The sequence below is a fragment of the Ciconia boyciana genome, chromosome 8 (assembly GCF_034638445.1).
Source record: "Ciconia boyciana chromosome 8, ASM3463844v1, whole genome shotgun sequence".
Lineage (NCBI taxonomy): Eukaryota > Metazoa > Chordata > Aves > Ciconiiformes > Ciconiidae > Ciconia > Ciconia boyciana.
This window is the reverse complement of record NC_132941.1, coordinates 12,258,122-12,273,709: the sequence shown is the minus strand read 5'-3', so window position 1 is coordinate 12,273,709 and position 15,588 is coordinate 12,258,122. Positions and strand designations below refer to the sequence as shown.

The 15,588-nt window shown below is 33.2% G+C and overlaps 1 protein-coding gene and 1 long non-coding RNA gene across 5 annotated transcripts in view; one reads left to right on the top strand and one right to left on the bottom strand.

Annotated features, from left to right (window-relative positions):
• Positions 1–14,892, top strand: part of FGF7 (fibroblast growth factor 7) — a 29,806-nt gene extending 14,914 nt beyond the window's left edge. For both annotated transcript variants that reach the window (XM_072870693.1, XM_072870692.1), the window contains 2 exons: positions 14,127–14,230; positions 14,621–14,892. In XM_072870693.1, coding sequence (XP_072726794.1) covers positions 14,127–14,230; positions 14,621–14,815 — 299 coding nt within the window. In that variant the 3' untranslated portion in view covers positions 14,816–14,892. The remainder of the gene's footprint in view (positions 1–14,126; positions 14,231–14,620) is intronic.
• The window catches only part of LOC140655787 (uncharacterized), a 125,873-nt gene that overhangs the window by 94,418 nt on the left and 15,867 nt on the right, over positions 1–15,588 (bottom strand). The gene's annotated exons all lie outside the window — the stretch shown is intronic.

The following is a 15,588-nucleotide window of genomic DNA, read 5'->3' as shown; positions in this document are numbered from 1 at the left end:
TTTATTATAAACAGTCACCATATAGTGATATAGTAGTACCTATGTGCTCTGAGAGCCAAGAAAACTAACTACTGCAGTTCACAGGCACAGGAGAGCTCGCATCCTTCCTTATGCAGTTCAGGGCCACAAGAAACTTTCCTTAGTTGGTAAAGAAAGTGAAGTAGTTTCTTTCACATTTTACATACTTTCCTCTGGTTAGTTGAGAGATGACTGTTATGGCATGCCGATTTTACTAACATTTTTAAATTTAATTTAATTGTTTTAGGGCTATTTCTGTCAAAATGGTTAAATAATGTTTTTAAGAGACTTGATCTTCTAAGTCACTAAGGACTAGGTTTTTAAGAATGTTTCAGTAACTAAAGGTGGAGTTAAGCAGCATTAGATATATATGAAAATCCTCCTTTTAAACTAGCCTGTAGGTGGGGTTATTGGTGATAACGCAAAGGAACAGTGGATAACAACCTAAGGCAGCTTTCTAACTTCATAGTTTCCCTTTTATATGTTCCCTTTATATATCTTTAGGTGATATAAACAATGATAATATAATTTAAATAAACATAACTGCACTGATTCACACATGGGGATATAAAAATTAGAACAAAAGCAATAGGAAACTGGGTTGTGTACAAAGCACTGACATAATAAAAATGTGTTAAAGTTAATAAAAAAGTTTAAAGAAACTTTTCATATAATTTGGCTAATCCTATGCTCTGTTAACTGTTCAGTACTGTTATCTTTATTCCATGACTTTACATTTTAGCTATGACTGATAACTTCTCCTCAGAAGATAACATCATACTATTCTATCACAACACACTGGAATGTGTGCAGCCCTTAGTTCTAGAGTCCTTTCTATTTTTAGGGTACAAGTACCTTTCACTAAAAACCTAGGACGCTATTTCTATGTAACACTTGAGAAAAGCAAAGCACGGTAAGCCTGTGGACTCTAGAAAATATTTACATGACACTAGTTGCAATAGTTTTCTCACTGACTTCCCGATATTATGCACATGGGCAAAACTGTGTGCACAAATATTTGTATCATCAAACTCAAAATCGTTAACAGCTGATTTCCTCTACGTCCTAGCATTTGAAGTCAACACCAACACCTCACCCCCACCCCCAATTTTCAAACTGGATAATTCATCTGAATTTAAAAAGGCAGATTAAAAATCACACAAATAAATACAAAATAAAAGAGAAATTTGGCTACAGGTCCCATAGTATATTTGCTCTGGTAACAGCAATTGGTCCTGAATCAGAGGAACAATTTTCTCCACTGCTGCTAATGCTGCTGTTTTTCTCAGTTTTGATACGGAATTGTAAAGCTAGAAGACAACTAAAAATTAACTGGATGAGAGTAACACATTTAAAAATATCTGATCATGTAAACAAAGAGACAGGTTTCAAAGTGCTGCCTGTGTGTAATGGCAAATATTCTATTGATTTCCCGAAAGTTAGGCTTGCATCTTAGACAAAATTTTTAGACTGGTAAAAACAGTGTGTAACTAGAACTAAATTAGTGACATTAAGCAAAATTAAGACAATGAATTATTAAGCTATTTGAAAAAAAACCAACCCCAAGATTACTGGATAATTGACACACATTTTGATCCATATACTGAGCAAGACAGGAGAAACATCAGGTACAAAAATCCTATTTTATTTCTCAGAATTGGACTAAATGATTAGATTGCTTTTGATTTTGAGGGTTTTTTAATTTTCTCCTTCTATTAGTTTATATTTCAGTGTTTGGTCTCACATAGATTTTGAAAGTTCAACTAAATCTAAATTATTTGTCAGCAGCAAACCAGAACAATTTGAGAGACTATATCATATAAATATATGTCCAGTAGTGTTTTGAAGGCAGAAGGAGTGAGCCAGATGGTTTCTATCAATTCCCACTCTGTGGTGCAGCAAGGGGTTAGTATGATTTTCTTAGCAGCTTCTTGCATTTTGTGCCTTGAAAGGAATTACGTACTGCCTGCTTGTGTTCTTGTAGATGCTGTAATTGATATATTTAGATATCTGGCTTCAGCTGTTCCTGCACCAAGTAGCAGATCTGAGTTGGAAAATGAACTAAAATGTATTCAGTTGGGTAGTGCTTGCCCTACATTTTACATAGCTACTTCGAGTGGGAAAAGATGTCTATCTCTTGCAATAGGGATTGCAGTGTTTATGAATGAAATGCTCTCTTAACTGTGTGAAACAAAATTTTACTGTCCAAAATTTCAAACAATTTAAAACTATTTGCTCCTATGCCAGAGGCCCCTAAGTATACATTCAAGCTCTGGAATACTGCAGCCACCTTCTTTCTTATGTGTCCACTTTCTGAATTTTACTTATTTTAAATAATTCGGTTATTAGCTACATCTGGGAACATTTTCACTATTAAAAATGCATTTTACTTTATATTTAAACAGATAATACAGTTTTCAGCACTGAGAATGTAATTATGATCATTCTATGAGTATTTAATAATAGCTTTTAGTAACGTTTGTCAACAATGTATAATTCTAAATTATCCTGAAAGAACAGGAAGGCAGTTCTTAGATTCGGTTTGTCCCCAGAATACGGCTCTGCTATTCCTTCTGTCAAGCCTGTTTCAGGGACCAGAAAAGCTGCCACAGGAACAGCTGGAGACAGTACAATACGCAGTACAAAAAAGCTAGACCTTGAGAGTGAGGGAATACTTCATATAAAAGGAACACGTTCTGTCTTAGATGTATTTTTGCCCCCTTTAACTGAGTAAGTCCAGCACACAGTGCCGTGTCATATTTATGCCATCTTTGCAACTGCCTGCAGCCAGCTTGTACAGGTGATAAGCCATAATAGCACATGAAGTGCACCTGGAACTGAAGTTCTTCAGAATACAATTCAGATAATGAATCATTCGATTTCTTATACAAAGAAAAGGTATGTGAATATGCACTCCTGTTTTCCTTAGAAAAACAGAAGAAAAAGTCTTCCATAGAAGTGACATGACTAATTTTATGTCAACTATGATCACTAATTCTACCCAGGAAAGAGGGAAGGAAATTTAATCAGCAATGATGCTGGGGCAAGACACCAAAACATCAGTTCTTTACTAGATGAAAACACAAAATAGCATAGTAACAAATATCAAAGAACAAATTAATATATTTAAAGACTTTTGCATTACAGAAGAATTTGGAGAGACAGGAGGCTCTGGTCCTATGTGGAATTTTCCAAGTTTCAGATAATCAAAATAGCTGTAGGCACTGAAACTCTAAATTTGGGAAGTTTTGCACCACTAAATGGATGTATCTCATTGTGCTGTGAAAAGGTTAATTAGCAGTGTTTTACATTTACTTTTGCTATTTTGAAGCTAGATTCTAAAAGTCTGCAAAGCTTGAAAAGATCATTTATCCTACTGAAACTGGCACAAAAGATTTAAATACTAGAAATATCCTTCATCTGAGCTGTAGGGAAAGTATTTGTTGTACAAGTTTAGCTCTAAACTATTAAATCATTAATTTTCTTACTGCTTGGAAACAATTACATTTTGTAAACAGTCATTCCACTCTTTTTTTCCATTTTTAATATCAGTAAATTATTAATGCTGTAATAAGAGAGTACTTTTTCAGACTGAAGATTAAGACTTGGATTTTACATGACACTATTAATTCTAAAAAATAATATTATTTTTCATTATAACCATATGTTTAGCTCCAAGGCAATTTTTATTGGAGGGAAATGTAGTTTCCTGCAAAAATGAGAAATGACTACATGCTGTATAAGAGGCTGATCAAGAAAATATTTATATGAAATGCACAGTGGAGATCAGCAAAGTGACGTGTTCTAATAAGTTTAATGAGAAATTCACAAGTGAATGACTGCCTGGGGCAGCATGTTATTCAGTTGTTACTATATACTGCTATTCACAAGTCAGACCTCTAAATTGCAAAGTTCCATAGTTTTACAATCTACTTCAGTGAAAAATGTCACACCCTTTTGGTTTTGAAGATCAAATCAAGAGAAATATTGGAAAGTCAGTGGTCCAAAGTGCTAATGTTCCGAAGAGACATGCACAGAAGGAGAGAAGGCAATTTAGAGTCAGAATATCCTAGACCAATTCTTATTATGCTACCATTTTCAATGAAGAATGAAGCATTTGACTTACAAACCTATTTAGCTCACTAACATTAGCAGAGAGATAAAACAGGCCAAACAGGTTGTACAATAAGGAAAAATACTCAGAAATTCTAAGCTATTTCTCTTCAGCAATAATTCTTTGCAATATTGTCACTGAAATCCTCACTACAGTAATGAGTGGAGGTGAGCTTTACTGAGTGTTGTAAACTGATGAGCACTGCTTTACACTTATTCACTTTGAAAAATAACTAGAAAAGGTACTATGGCTTTTAATATTTCCCACTGCAGATCAAATGTGGTAAGTTTGTAAATAAAAAGGAAGGTGTATTTCCTAAACATCAATGTGGGAGTTCAAACTAGACTGTTCGTTTCACGCTGTGGTACCAGTAATACATATTCAGAAGGCCAGATTATACATTTGATGATGCATATGAAACTGTGTAAATACATTGAACAACACAGACTTAAGAGTGGAACTCGGATTACTCCTTCCTTTTCTGTCATAAACACCCACAAGTCCAAGTACATATGCAAAGAATAGATCTTTTAAGTAAAATAACAGCATTTCTAAACAGTCATTTTAGTTCCCTGCTGTATCTTCTCTCTTCTGTTTGGTTCTCATCTTGCACGTTTTATACTATCTTCACAGAGTTATCAAGTTATCAGTTATCAAGAGTTATCAAGTTATCAAGTTATTCCATAACTAACTTATCTGCCAGCTGTTGAATACCACCAGGATGATGGTTTATTATGAAGTTGTTCTATCTAGAAATGCATGTATTAATCAGTTTGTAGGACTGGCAAACAGTGGAGAAATTTATGGATAATGTAATGTCACGTAAGGAATCTTTAAAATTATTAATAAATGAAAAGCCACCGAAGTACAAAAAATACTTTGATGGACTTCTGTTAAGCAATTAGTTGATTTTTTTTAATACAATATGTCTACTGGTTTTGTGCCCAATGAATTGCAAAAAGTTAATTAAACATCAGCTACTTATGCTTAATCAAACATGTTCTGCACACGGACTAAATCTTATAAGCAAATTCTGCTGCTTGGGGATGCTTGAACAATATGCTGCATCAAGTCCTCAAGGAATATCTCTCTATTGTTAATCATGTTTTCTCAGACAACTACAATTTTTCCTGCTTGGAAATTACACACGGGACAAAACCAGGAGTTTTGAGTGCTTTGAATATTTGTCCATGATATCCAGATGTCTGGCACCTCACTGAAGCAGTAGCTTCAACTGTTCTACTGAAAATCCTTGACAGATCCATTGTTTATGTGCAGATCATTTTTACAGTCATATTCATATCTAGAGTGCTTCATATAGTCTCCACATGCACAGCAAATGCACGCATGGATACAGCACAAAGCCTCTAAATAAAAGCTTTTTTAGCCTTTCATATTGGTCCATGCTGTAAATAACAACATATTTTATATGTGTTTATGCCATAAACCCAAATTCTGAGTATCACAAGGAGAAGCAAATATACGACAGTTAAAAAAAGAAAGTGGCAGTGAATGTATGTATCAGCTTGTTTTCTGTTACCGTAATCAATTGTTTATTAAAATCATATCCATAGACAGAAAATTCCTGGGGTGGAGACGATCTCATCTCCGCTTTGAAAACCATTATAACATATACTTGTATATCTATTTCTACTTACAAAGCTTATGAACATAAGTTCTATGATGTACCATCTGGGAAACTCTTTCACTCTCTTGCTAAGGAAAGTATAAAATACAACTGCAAATTCTACTTTCTATCAATTGTAATTTAGTAATGGGGAAGGGTAAAAAAAGAATTAAATCATATCACAATATCTCTTAAATTAATCACTTTTTTCTTAATTTGCAGTAAATTTTTTACTATTAGATTTTATATTTGAGAGAATGAGCACACAAATTGCTTTACCTAAAAATGTACTTTAAGATACATCCATTTAAAAATATTTTAAGAATCAAAATAACTTAAGCACAAAAAAATACTTCACAATATAAACACTATTTTTTAAAAAGAGATAGAAAGGGGTAACGTTTCCTGAAACCAATGACTTACAAAACTATCCAATGATACTTTCAGAAAACAAATACTGATAGGCTCCTCTGGAAAAACATTTCAAGTGTAATAAGCCAGCTAATGAATGTATTTACTGTGCTGGCTCACCAAATGCACGCACACACTAATAATACCATGAAAGTTTTCAAAAATACTGTATGATTGACCATCGTGATTTTTATTTTCTTGCTTTAAGAGGCACAAACATTAACTTATTAAATCCCAGAACAAAAGTAAAAGTTACATTAGATACCATTAAACACTGTCTTGTAAGCAATGACAAGAGCATTTTTCTTGGCCTTGAATCATCTGCAAAGGTCACTTGAATTCATAAATATGTGCTCCAAATTTAATTAATTAGAAACACAAGTTAGTGAAATTTAGAAGTTTCTTTCTGTTTTGACTTATTCTCCATCCAAGTCTTTTCTGCCACCCTTTCCCTATTTGAGATTCCGCATACTTTATCTTAAGACAATTCTGCCTAGGAAAGGGTGTTTCGCAAACACGTTCCTCACAAGTGCTTAACTGTCAGTGCCAGCCTCCCTACCCCTAAAAATCAGCAACAGACTGGTTTTTTCGACTTCAGTGCACAGAGAGGCCACAAGAAATAAAGTGCTGTAAATATCACACAGAATTCGGTATTGTAAAGCTTTTAGAATAATTTAAAAATCAGCATTAGTTATATTATCTGTTAGCTATTTTTTAAAAAGGAAATAATAAGAATGTAAAATAACAACTAGCTTCTGGACATTTGTTTTTGCTTGTCTTTCCTTAAAAACCATACTTTTCCTTTTCTTCTTCTTCCCTTCTTTCCAGTATTTAGAATACTACAGAAGTCTTCTTAGCAGTTTCCATTTTACCATTAAACATTTTCTCATAACATCTATACTTGACAGAACAGAAAAATGCTGGGATGAAATTGCTGTGGGCCTTCCTGAAAAACGTAATGGATGCCAAAATTTCTCTTTGAATTAATGTCTGCAGAAACTCTGATACTAACAAATCAAGGAGCAATGACCAGAAACATTATGTGATAGATATTGAGGGGATATTGGCAACATATGAAATGTTTGGAAAAAGAGCCAGCTGATGAGGGACTGAACACAATGCGTACTTTAAAACCTCTTCCGAAATCTTCCTGAACGAACTTATCACCCGATGTATTGGGGCAGTTCCCTAGCATGTAAAGGATATCTAGCTTGGTGGTTCTGCTCTCTCTTCTCTTCCAAAGACCCATTGGAGAGGTTGTTACCAACTGCTGGATCTTCAGTAATGTGCTGCACTTACTGGTTTCCTTAGAGCTCTCAGAAGCAAGAATTGTAAGTGCTCTTTCAGCCTCTTGGCTGCAAAATGATTAAAGACAAAATGCCCCAGTTTCGCTAAATGACAAGGCTCTCACTACTTTGTTATAGGTAGGATATTGTTATTTGAGGATATTATGGGCAAACACAAAGAAACTCTGCCTATTCAGCTATGGCTGCATACAGTTAGAAATTAGTTTAATGTAATCTGTAAACAGATTGTGTAGCAACAAAAGCAAAGATTTGTTAAAACAAATAAAATGTCACAGTATTATTGTGTTGTAAAAGCAAAAAAAGTTTAACAAAAAGAAGATGAAAATGTTAATGTGAAAATATTAATTAAATCAGAAAAAGATACTTAATATCAGGTGATTAAAACCAAAATTATCAAATACCACTTTGCCAGGAAAGAATTATCTTACATGAGAATTCTCAATTTTGTATCAATGATGTAGCTAAATGCCAATTTTTCTACATAAATTTCCAGCCCGAGGTACTGTTCTGTCTTCCAGGCTGAGCAACTGTCATTCTAGACCAGAATGCCAGGAAACTCACCTCATTTATTATGTAAATTGTCTCCAAAACCCAACATATATTTCACCCACTAAAACTGTTTTGTCAATGTAAAGGGTTGTTTTGTTTCTTTGGTTTTTTTCTACTGGATTTTATATCAACTGTCTGTTATTTAATTTGTACCAAGTGGTTAAAAAGACTGCTGCCAGCATCCATAGTCATCTTCTTCTAAAGAGAAACTATAGCCCATTTCAGCTGAGTGTCTTTTACATACACTGGACAGAATTTCAGCTCTGTAGGAAACTTCATTCACTACAGGAATTTTAAGCTACATTTGATACACTGACCATGCAACCATATAAAATTGTTTGGAATTTCATGCTGATTTTATAGAAATTACAGTTGTTTTCAATTTTGTATGCCCATTTTCAGGTTTTTTTCCTCTTTCTGGCTTTAATCTGATTTCTTTCCCAGTTACTTTGTGGTATATTCAAGTCTTCTCTCAAACCTCTTCCGAAATTTTATGTGGATGCTTTAGATAAAGTAACTGAAAAATATAGTTTACATTTTCATTTTTAAACCGAGGATATTTAAGACCTTGTTGAAGTTTTACCTTCTGAACTTCTCATCATCAGCATCTTATCAATTTAAGCGTGTCTTTAAAGTAATTTTGGTTATTAGAGTATTAAAAGAGTATTTAAATGAAACAATCTACATAAAAGAATTTTCTCTTTCCCATCCTAGCTTGGTGACTTTTTCCTTTTCATGAATAGAGGTTGAAAGGATTAGAACTTTTTACTTCAAAAGGAAGCACATAAGAATATAATGTAATATATTCCTTGCTAATATAAGACAAGGAACTATATACTATTAAACTGAGGAGAAGAGGCTTTCCTTAGGAAAATTTCTGACTGTAGATTTTAGTTCTTTATCATTTCTCTGATGTATCTGGTGCTACATAAACTAACACATCGAAACTGGTACAGACAAATCTCACACGTGTGCCTGTTCAGCATTTTTCTCTATTTCTCTGTGGATTTTTTTCTGAAAAGATTTTAGCTTACTATACCTCTCCTGCCTCAGTGAAGGAAATACCTTAGGGATAAAATCCTGGCTCTACTGAGTTAGCTGAAATCTTACTATTCACTTTAATGACAAGAGAATTTTTGCCTTTATGTATAAAATGGCCTACAAACATAACATAACATAGTAGGTTTACTTCTATTACCATTTTTCTACGGATATAGATTTACCTCCTTCCAATGAATCAGCTAACAAGAATTAGCATGAACACTGAAGCTCAGCTACACTTAGGTTCACAATAGAGGAGCAATGAAATGAACACATTTTAATTCAGTTCATGTCTTAAAGGCAGTCAAAAATGGTATACTAGAAAAGACACTCTTTAGCTTTGGCGAGTTTTGCTTAACTCAGGTTACCATCCCTATAAAGCTAATCTTTAGAGTATATTACTGTTTTGTTGTTGATTTTAATACCATCAGTTACTCAGAAGCAAAGCTCTTTCTGCATTTATAGAAAAATGAGATTATTGGGTTACTTTCCAGTACACCAAATGTTGTTCCTGGCTAGTCTTATTAAAGACATTGCAATGATGCAGAATTCCAAAACAAAAGGGAAAAGAAAAAAGAAGAGTTGTTTTTTTTAAAAAAACCAAACTAACTAAAAGATCACATTCACAGACTTGGCTGAATGTAAGTCACAACTGTATAACAAACCATATACACTAAGAGCATAAGGTTAACCATATCAGCTCAGATCCAAATTTAATTTAGCCCAACATCCTGTTGGCAAGAATCACCAGTAGCAGATGATTACAGAAAGTATAGAAGAAACAGGAAATATCTGCAGTTGGCCAAAATTCTGGTTGAACAGTTTTATTACCTCTTGACACCTACTGATGGATTAGGTTCCTATCTGCAACAACACATCTTAGTGTCTATTTACCATTATGTAACTTCTCTTACAGCGATTGAGTACCAGGAACACGTACAAAATAAAGACAGACCAATATGACCATAATGTCATATAGTGTAATATAATGTGATATCTTGACTTAATAGGGATACTGAAAGGAAATGAAACAAAGAGGGAAAAATACAACTTACTTTCTCTCTTTTATGGATTTATTATTTTATTATTTGGTATATCCTTTAGGAACTTCCTGCTTTGGTGCTATAATTATGATATAATATAAAAGCTAATTTTTATATTTAAATATAAGTTATAAAATTATAATTGGAAGAGACAGTGATTTTCGTTATCCACATGTCTCTTTAACCTCAAAGTTTGTGTTGAGTGTTTATATATCAAGCTGAGTATTAAAAGAATAGAAAAGTAGTTTAGAGGTTTTCAGAGTGAGATTATGTTGTTTATAAGTGTTAAAGATTCCATTAACTAGTAGTTCATCAAAGAACTTGTCTTTGAGAATTATGCAGCGTATCATAGGTGTGCAGGAAAAAGCTGGTAACCTTATAAATCTTGTCTGTTCAGAAGCACCTATTAAAACAGTTGAAGTATAGAAATCTCTGTCTGTATTAAATTGAATATTACTCAAAAATCATTCTTCCTGGTCTGTGAGAGACCTCTGATATTGGATACTAAATTTAAGCATGTGATACAACTGCAATGCTGACACTGATAAACTAATAAACTTTCAGTGTATGACTTCCCAACTTTAATAGTCCCTTTCCATAGTTTCTCTACATAAAGGAAGAAATTTTAAATTCGTGTATGTACATGACATTTTGTAATTAACAAAACAAGTGAGTTCCATACAAAAGACTATATACTGAAAGATCATAAATCAAGTTCTCAGCTAAAATCAGCTATCACAGTTCTAACTACACAGTAAAGTCTTACTTTTCCCAGTTTGCTAAAAACCATGTGTCCATTTCCTATATAATTTATTTAATTTAAAGAAAAAAATATGCAATGAATTGCAGCAATACTACATTTCTGAAATGAACAGAAGAATTACTGAGGCACAGCCTCCAGAAGAAGAAAAGGCATACCTTACAGTATGCCATCTTATTGCTTAAGGAACTTGTATCATACACCTTAAAATAGAGAGAAGAACTCAGTGATGAATCACTTGCACATCAGATACAAAAGTGCATGTGAGATGCTGCCTCAGAGACCTAAATCAAATAAATGCTTTGCTGAAAAGGGAAAAATTCATGCTTTGTTTTTCCTTTGGGGATATGTTAAGACACATCAGAACAGATGAGAAATGATCTAGAACTTGGAACAGCAAAATGAGCACATGCAGTTTATGATAGGCCATATAATTCTGAGATAGACATGTTATGAGCAAAGAATCAAGAATATACAAGCTCTGTTTCCACTGAACTCTCTGTGGTCTTTTTTCTTTCTCTTTAACATTACTAATATCACAACATTTCTAATGAGACATAGTTATTGGAGAGTTCATGTGGTGTTCCCTCACCAAACTTTATGGAGAGATGCACAGACAGAGTATCTTTAGAACAGTGTCATCCAAAGACCTAAAACATTCTTTGGATTTCATATCACCTCTGAGTCAGTGTCAAATGTTATTTATGTGAGAGGTAGCCCTAATTCTGGAGGTACATAATTGCTTAAAATTGAGAAAAGCACATAATAATATAGCAAATAGTACTGAATATGCATAACAATTTATTAATATCAAATTATCTGTCTTTAATTAAAATGCATTGCTTTTTATGCACAATGGGATTTTAACAAATAAGATGAAAAAACATGTAAAGAGCTGAATATGATAAATCTACCACACATAGTGCCCTTGTAAATTATAAGTAGAATATAGCTTTGATAGATAACATTTTATTTTGCCATTCAGATTTGCTACACAGGAGGCTTATAAAATATTTTTATATCCCCAATTTCTATCCTATACCAAATTCTACATGGATAGTGTGAAGTTTCCACATGAAAGGCATTTATGTTTCAACAGAGAATAAAGTAGAAAAACAAGTACTCAAAACCAAAATAAAATAATTCCTACAAGTTAGTATGAATGTCACCATCTACTTCAGAAAAAAAACAAGCTAAAAAATAATGCAAAAATTCTAATAATAATATTGCCTTGGACAAAAGTTCTTGGCATTTCCTTTTTAAAAGCAGTAGTATTTCTTACTACTGTAACTTCAGCCAACATCAGCTTACTCAAGGAAATCTCAATTCCTATTAGCATGACTTGTTTTAAAAAGTAATTTTAAATCTTTCATTTTTTTAATTCTGTATAAATAGAAAAGTCAAACACAGATTTTTTAAAAAAACTCTCCTCAAGTTAATGGCCAGCACAGGCAAAAGAACAAATGGATATAAGCTGTCGCTGAAAAAATGCAGATTGCAAATTACTACAGAGTCTCTAGCCATTAAAATAAATCAAACTCTGGAACAGCCTTCGGCGGAAACACTGGGGGCAAAGAAATAACAACTCTAATTTAGTATTGGCAAAGTTTATGAAAAGAGAATTATCTGATGCAATTCCCAGGCTAGCAGAGCACTGGACTTGATGACCCAGAGATCCCTTCCACTGTTATGTTCTTTGTTTGGCTAGATGCAGATGTTCATCTGTTTTTCAGCCTCACTGTGGTTTTTCTAAAGTGAAATTTAAATGAAAGTTAATATAATTTTTGTAAGTTTCAGTCAGAAATTACCCTTTGTAAGAATTGTTGCTAGGCCTGCAGCAGAGTGCGACTTGTCAAAAGATTCTAAAAGCTTTCCTTAAAGTTGGCTTAGCTTTATAGAGAAGTACAGAAGTATAAGTGTTCAGAGATGAACGCCCAGCAGGGCACACACCATGAGAAGAAGTAACTGAACTCCTGGTAGGGAAAATAGGAAGCAAAAAGTAAGCAATACAGGCTAGGACTGATGCATCAGTAATATCAAGGAAGAAAGCAAAACAGAACGGTAAAGAAAGCAAAGGACATCAGGATATTAAAAAAAGTATAGGGAAGGAGAAATATCATAGATATTTAATGCCTTTCTAAAAAAACGAGTATCATGTGTGGTGGCTGTGAAGAGTCAATACAAACTTGAAAGAGAAAAAAAGGAAATGTTTTGTTCAAGAGGAAGGTCATCTTTCAGGTGACAATCTAACACAAGCCTCTCTCTCCCCTCCCTCACTTGTCTCCCCCATGCTTAGCTATCGGAATTTGCCTAGAGTTGGCTGGCTTTGAAAGACCCTATTTTGGAGAACAAGTCACAGTACAGATGCTACTGCACACAGTTCTGTAGGTGACTCGGTATGGAAGAAAATGGCTCAAACTCAGAAGTATAACTCTAAACTATTGCTTAAAACAACAATAATAATATTTAAGCTTGAAAACAACCTGGTGTTCCTTAATAACTTGCACCACCCTCCTGCCTTTGCTCAGTTGTTTTTTTTAATTAACATAAGAATATTTTTTATGTTGCAGGTAAATGTATCATAATGACTACAGAAAACTATTGCAGATGTACCTCAGCGACATGAAAATAATTTATAGAAAACAACTCTAAATGTTTTCTGGTTTTGAATAAATAAGTTCTCAGAGCAGCTTTTAATGATTTTTAAATACACGTATCTTTACAGCTCTGATCAGTCATAAAAGCATACAAAGGTCAAGCAAATACTTTATCTTATTTAAGACACTGTGGTCTGTTTTCTATCACTTGCAAGTTCTAAGGTTTACACTCTTTCAAGGACATGATACTGCTACACAAGCCTTCAAAATAAAGGCTTTACACAAATTCTGTGAACCTTGATGGCTATGTCTATAATTCTTCCAAATGAAACCCTGAGCCTGATAAATTCTAAGATACGTTGATTCTTTGAAAATAGAAAAATTACTTATACTAATATCACAACTTCAGTATATACTTTAAAATTATCACCATAAAATTTTTTAAGTGGCTGTGTGCAGACATGATCACATACAGATGATTTTTAAAGTCTAGCCCTTTCTTTGCATGAATAAATACATAATTTCCCTGTTTTCTAAGAACAACTGGTGCAGATTTTCAATAAACACAGAAGTATTACAGAATATTAGTTTAACTAAACCTTCTAAGTTGACTGGAGAACAAACAACCATTTTACAGCCTTTACTGTGTGCCTTTGCAGGTATTCTAGAAATCCGAACAGTGGCAGTTGGAATAGTGGCAATCAAAGGAGTGGAAAGTGAATACTTTCTGGCAATGAATAAGTCAGGAAGACTCTATGGAAAGGTATGGATGCAAACTTCTCTGGTGTGTACAATCATCATGTACAATCTTAAAGATATGTATTTTTAGATGTAGCATCTGTATAGTTTGTATAAAATAGATTCCTAACAAATTAAAATGTATCCTGTACTTATCCCATACATCCCATACTAGACTTTTATGTCCATTTAATAAATTCAGTGCTTAGAGCTTATATACTTCTTAAAAATGTGGAATACTAAGGGGTAATAGACAAAGCTAAAATATTCAATACTTAGATTTCAGAAGTCCAATTTATTTATTAAAAATATTAATAATATGTGGCATTTATAATGCATATTCTTCTCCCTAATCTAAGTATTTAAAAAATCACTTGTACTTATTTTACTCTGTTTTATTATTTCCTCTCAACAGAAGGTATGCAATGAGGACTGCAACTTCATAGAACTGATTGAAGAAAACCATTATAATACATATGCTTCTGCAAAATGGACACACAAAGGAAAGGAGATGTTTGTTACATTAAACCACAAAGGGGTCCCCATGAAAGGTAAAAAAACAAAGAAAGAACATAGAGCATCCCACTTTCTTCCTCTGGCAATATCCTAATCACAAATGATCTATAAAGAACTAGTTCCAGCAGGAAGATTATTTTTAAGAAGACTGTTTGACAAGATATCAAGAGAGGCTGGAATACTACTGAGAAACTGAACAAGCTGGACTTGCGCATTTATGTTTATTTTTAAGAGACTACATGAAAAAGATTTGAAAATATACACAAAACCAGATTTACTAACTAAAAGTTGTAAAAAATTCTAAAGAGTTGTACAATCATTATCTTAGTCATTGTAACTGGGTAGTTTCTTAAATTAATTTACCCTGAAGAATAAGTCATTACTTGATTATCTGATAATATTTTATTTAAAAAAACCTATCTGCTTCTTAAATATGGCTGCTATAATAATAATAAGCAGATGATAATGTTGTGTAAAATATGTCAGACTTTAAGGCTGCTGGAATGAGTTGTCAGATTATCAAGTCAATAGTAAATGTGGAGGCTGAGCAGTATTTTAAATACTTCCCCCAAGAAACTGATATCCTATACATAAACTATATGACCAGAAAAAAAATATATAATCTTGTAAATGTTTATTGTTGTATTCAGATAAAAGAGTTTGTTTGGAAAATTAAGTTTACTCTACTACAAAATGTTCCTATCTATTAATGAAACAAATACCTAATGCTGCTCTAAAAGATGTTTCAAATAGTGTATGTAAAGTAAGAATAGGAATAAATAATGTACTTCATCTCACTTTTCACAAATTAACATTTTATATAGCGATGAAGCAAAAATTCAGATGTATTAAGGTTTTTTATGTAAC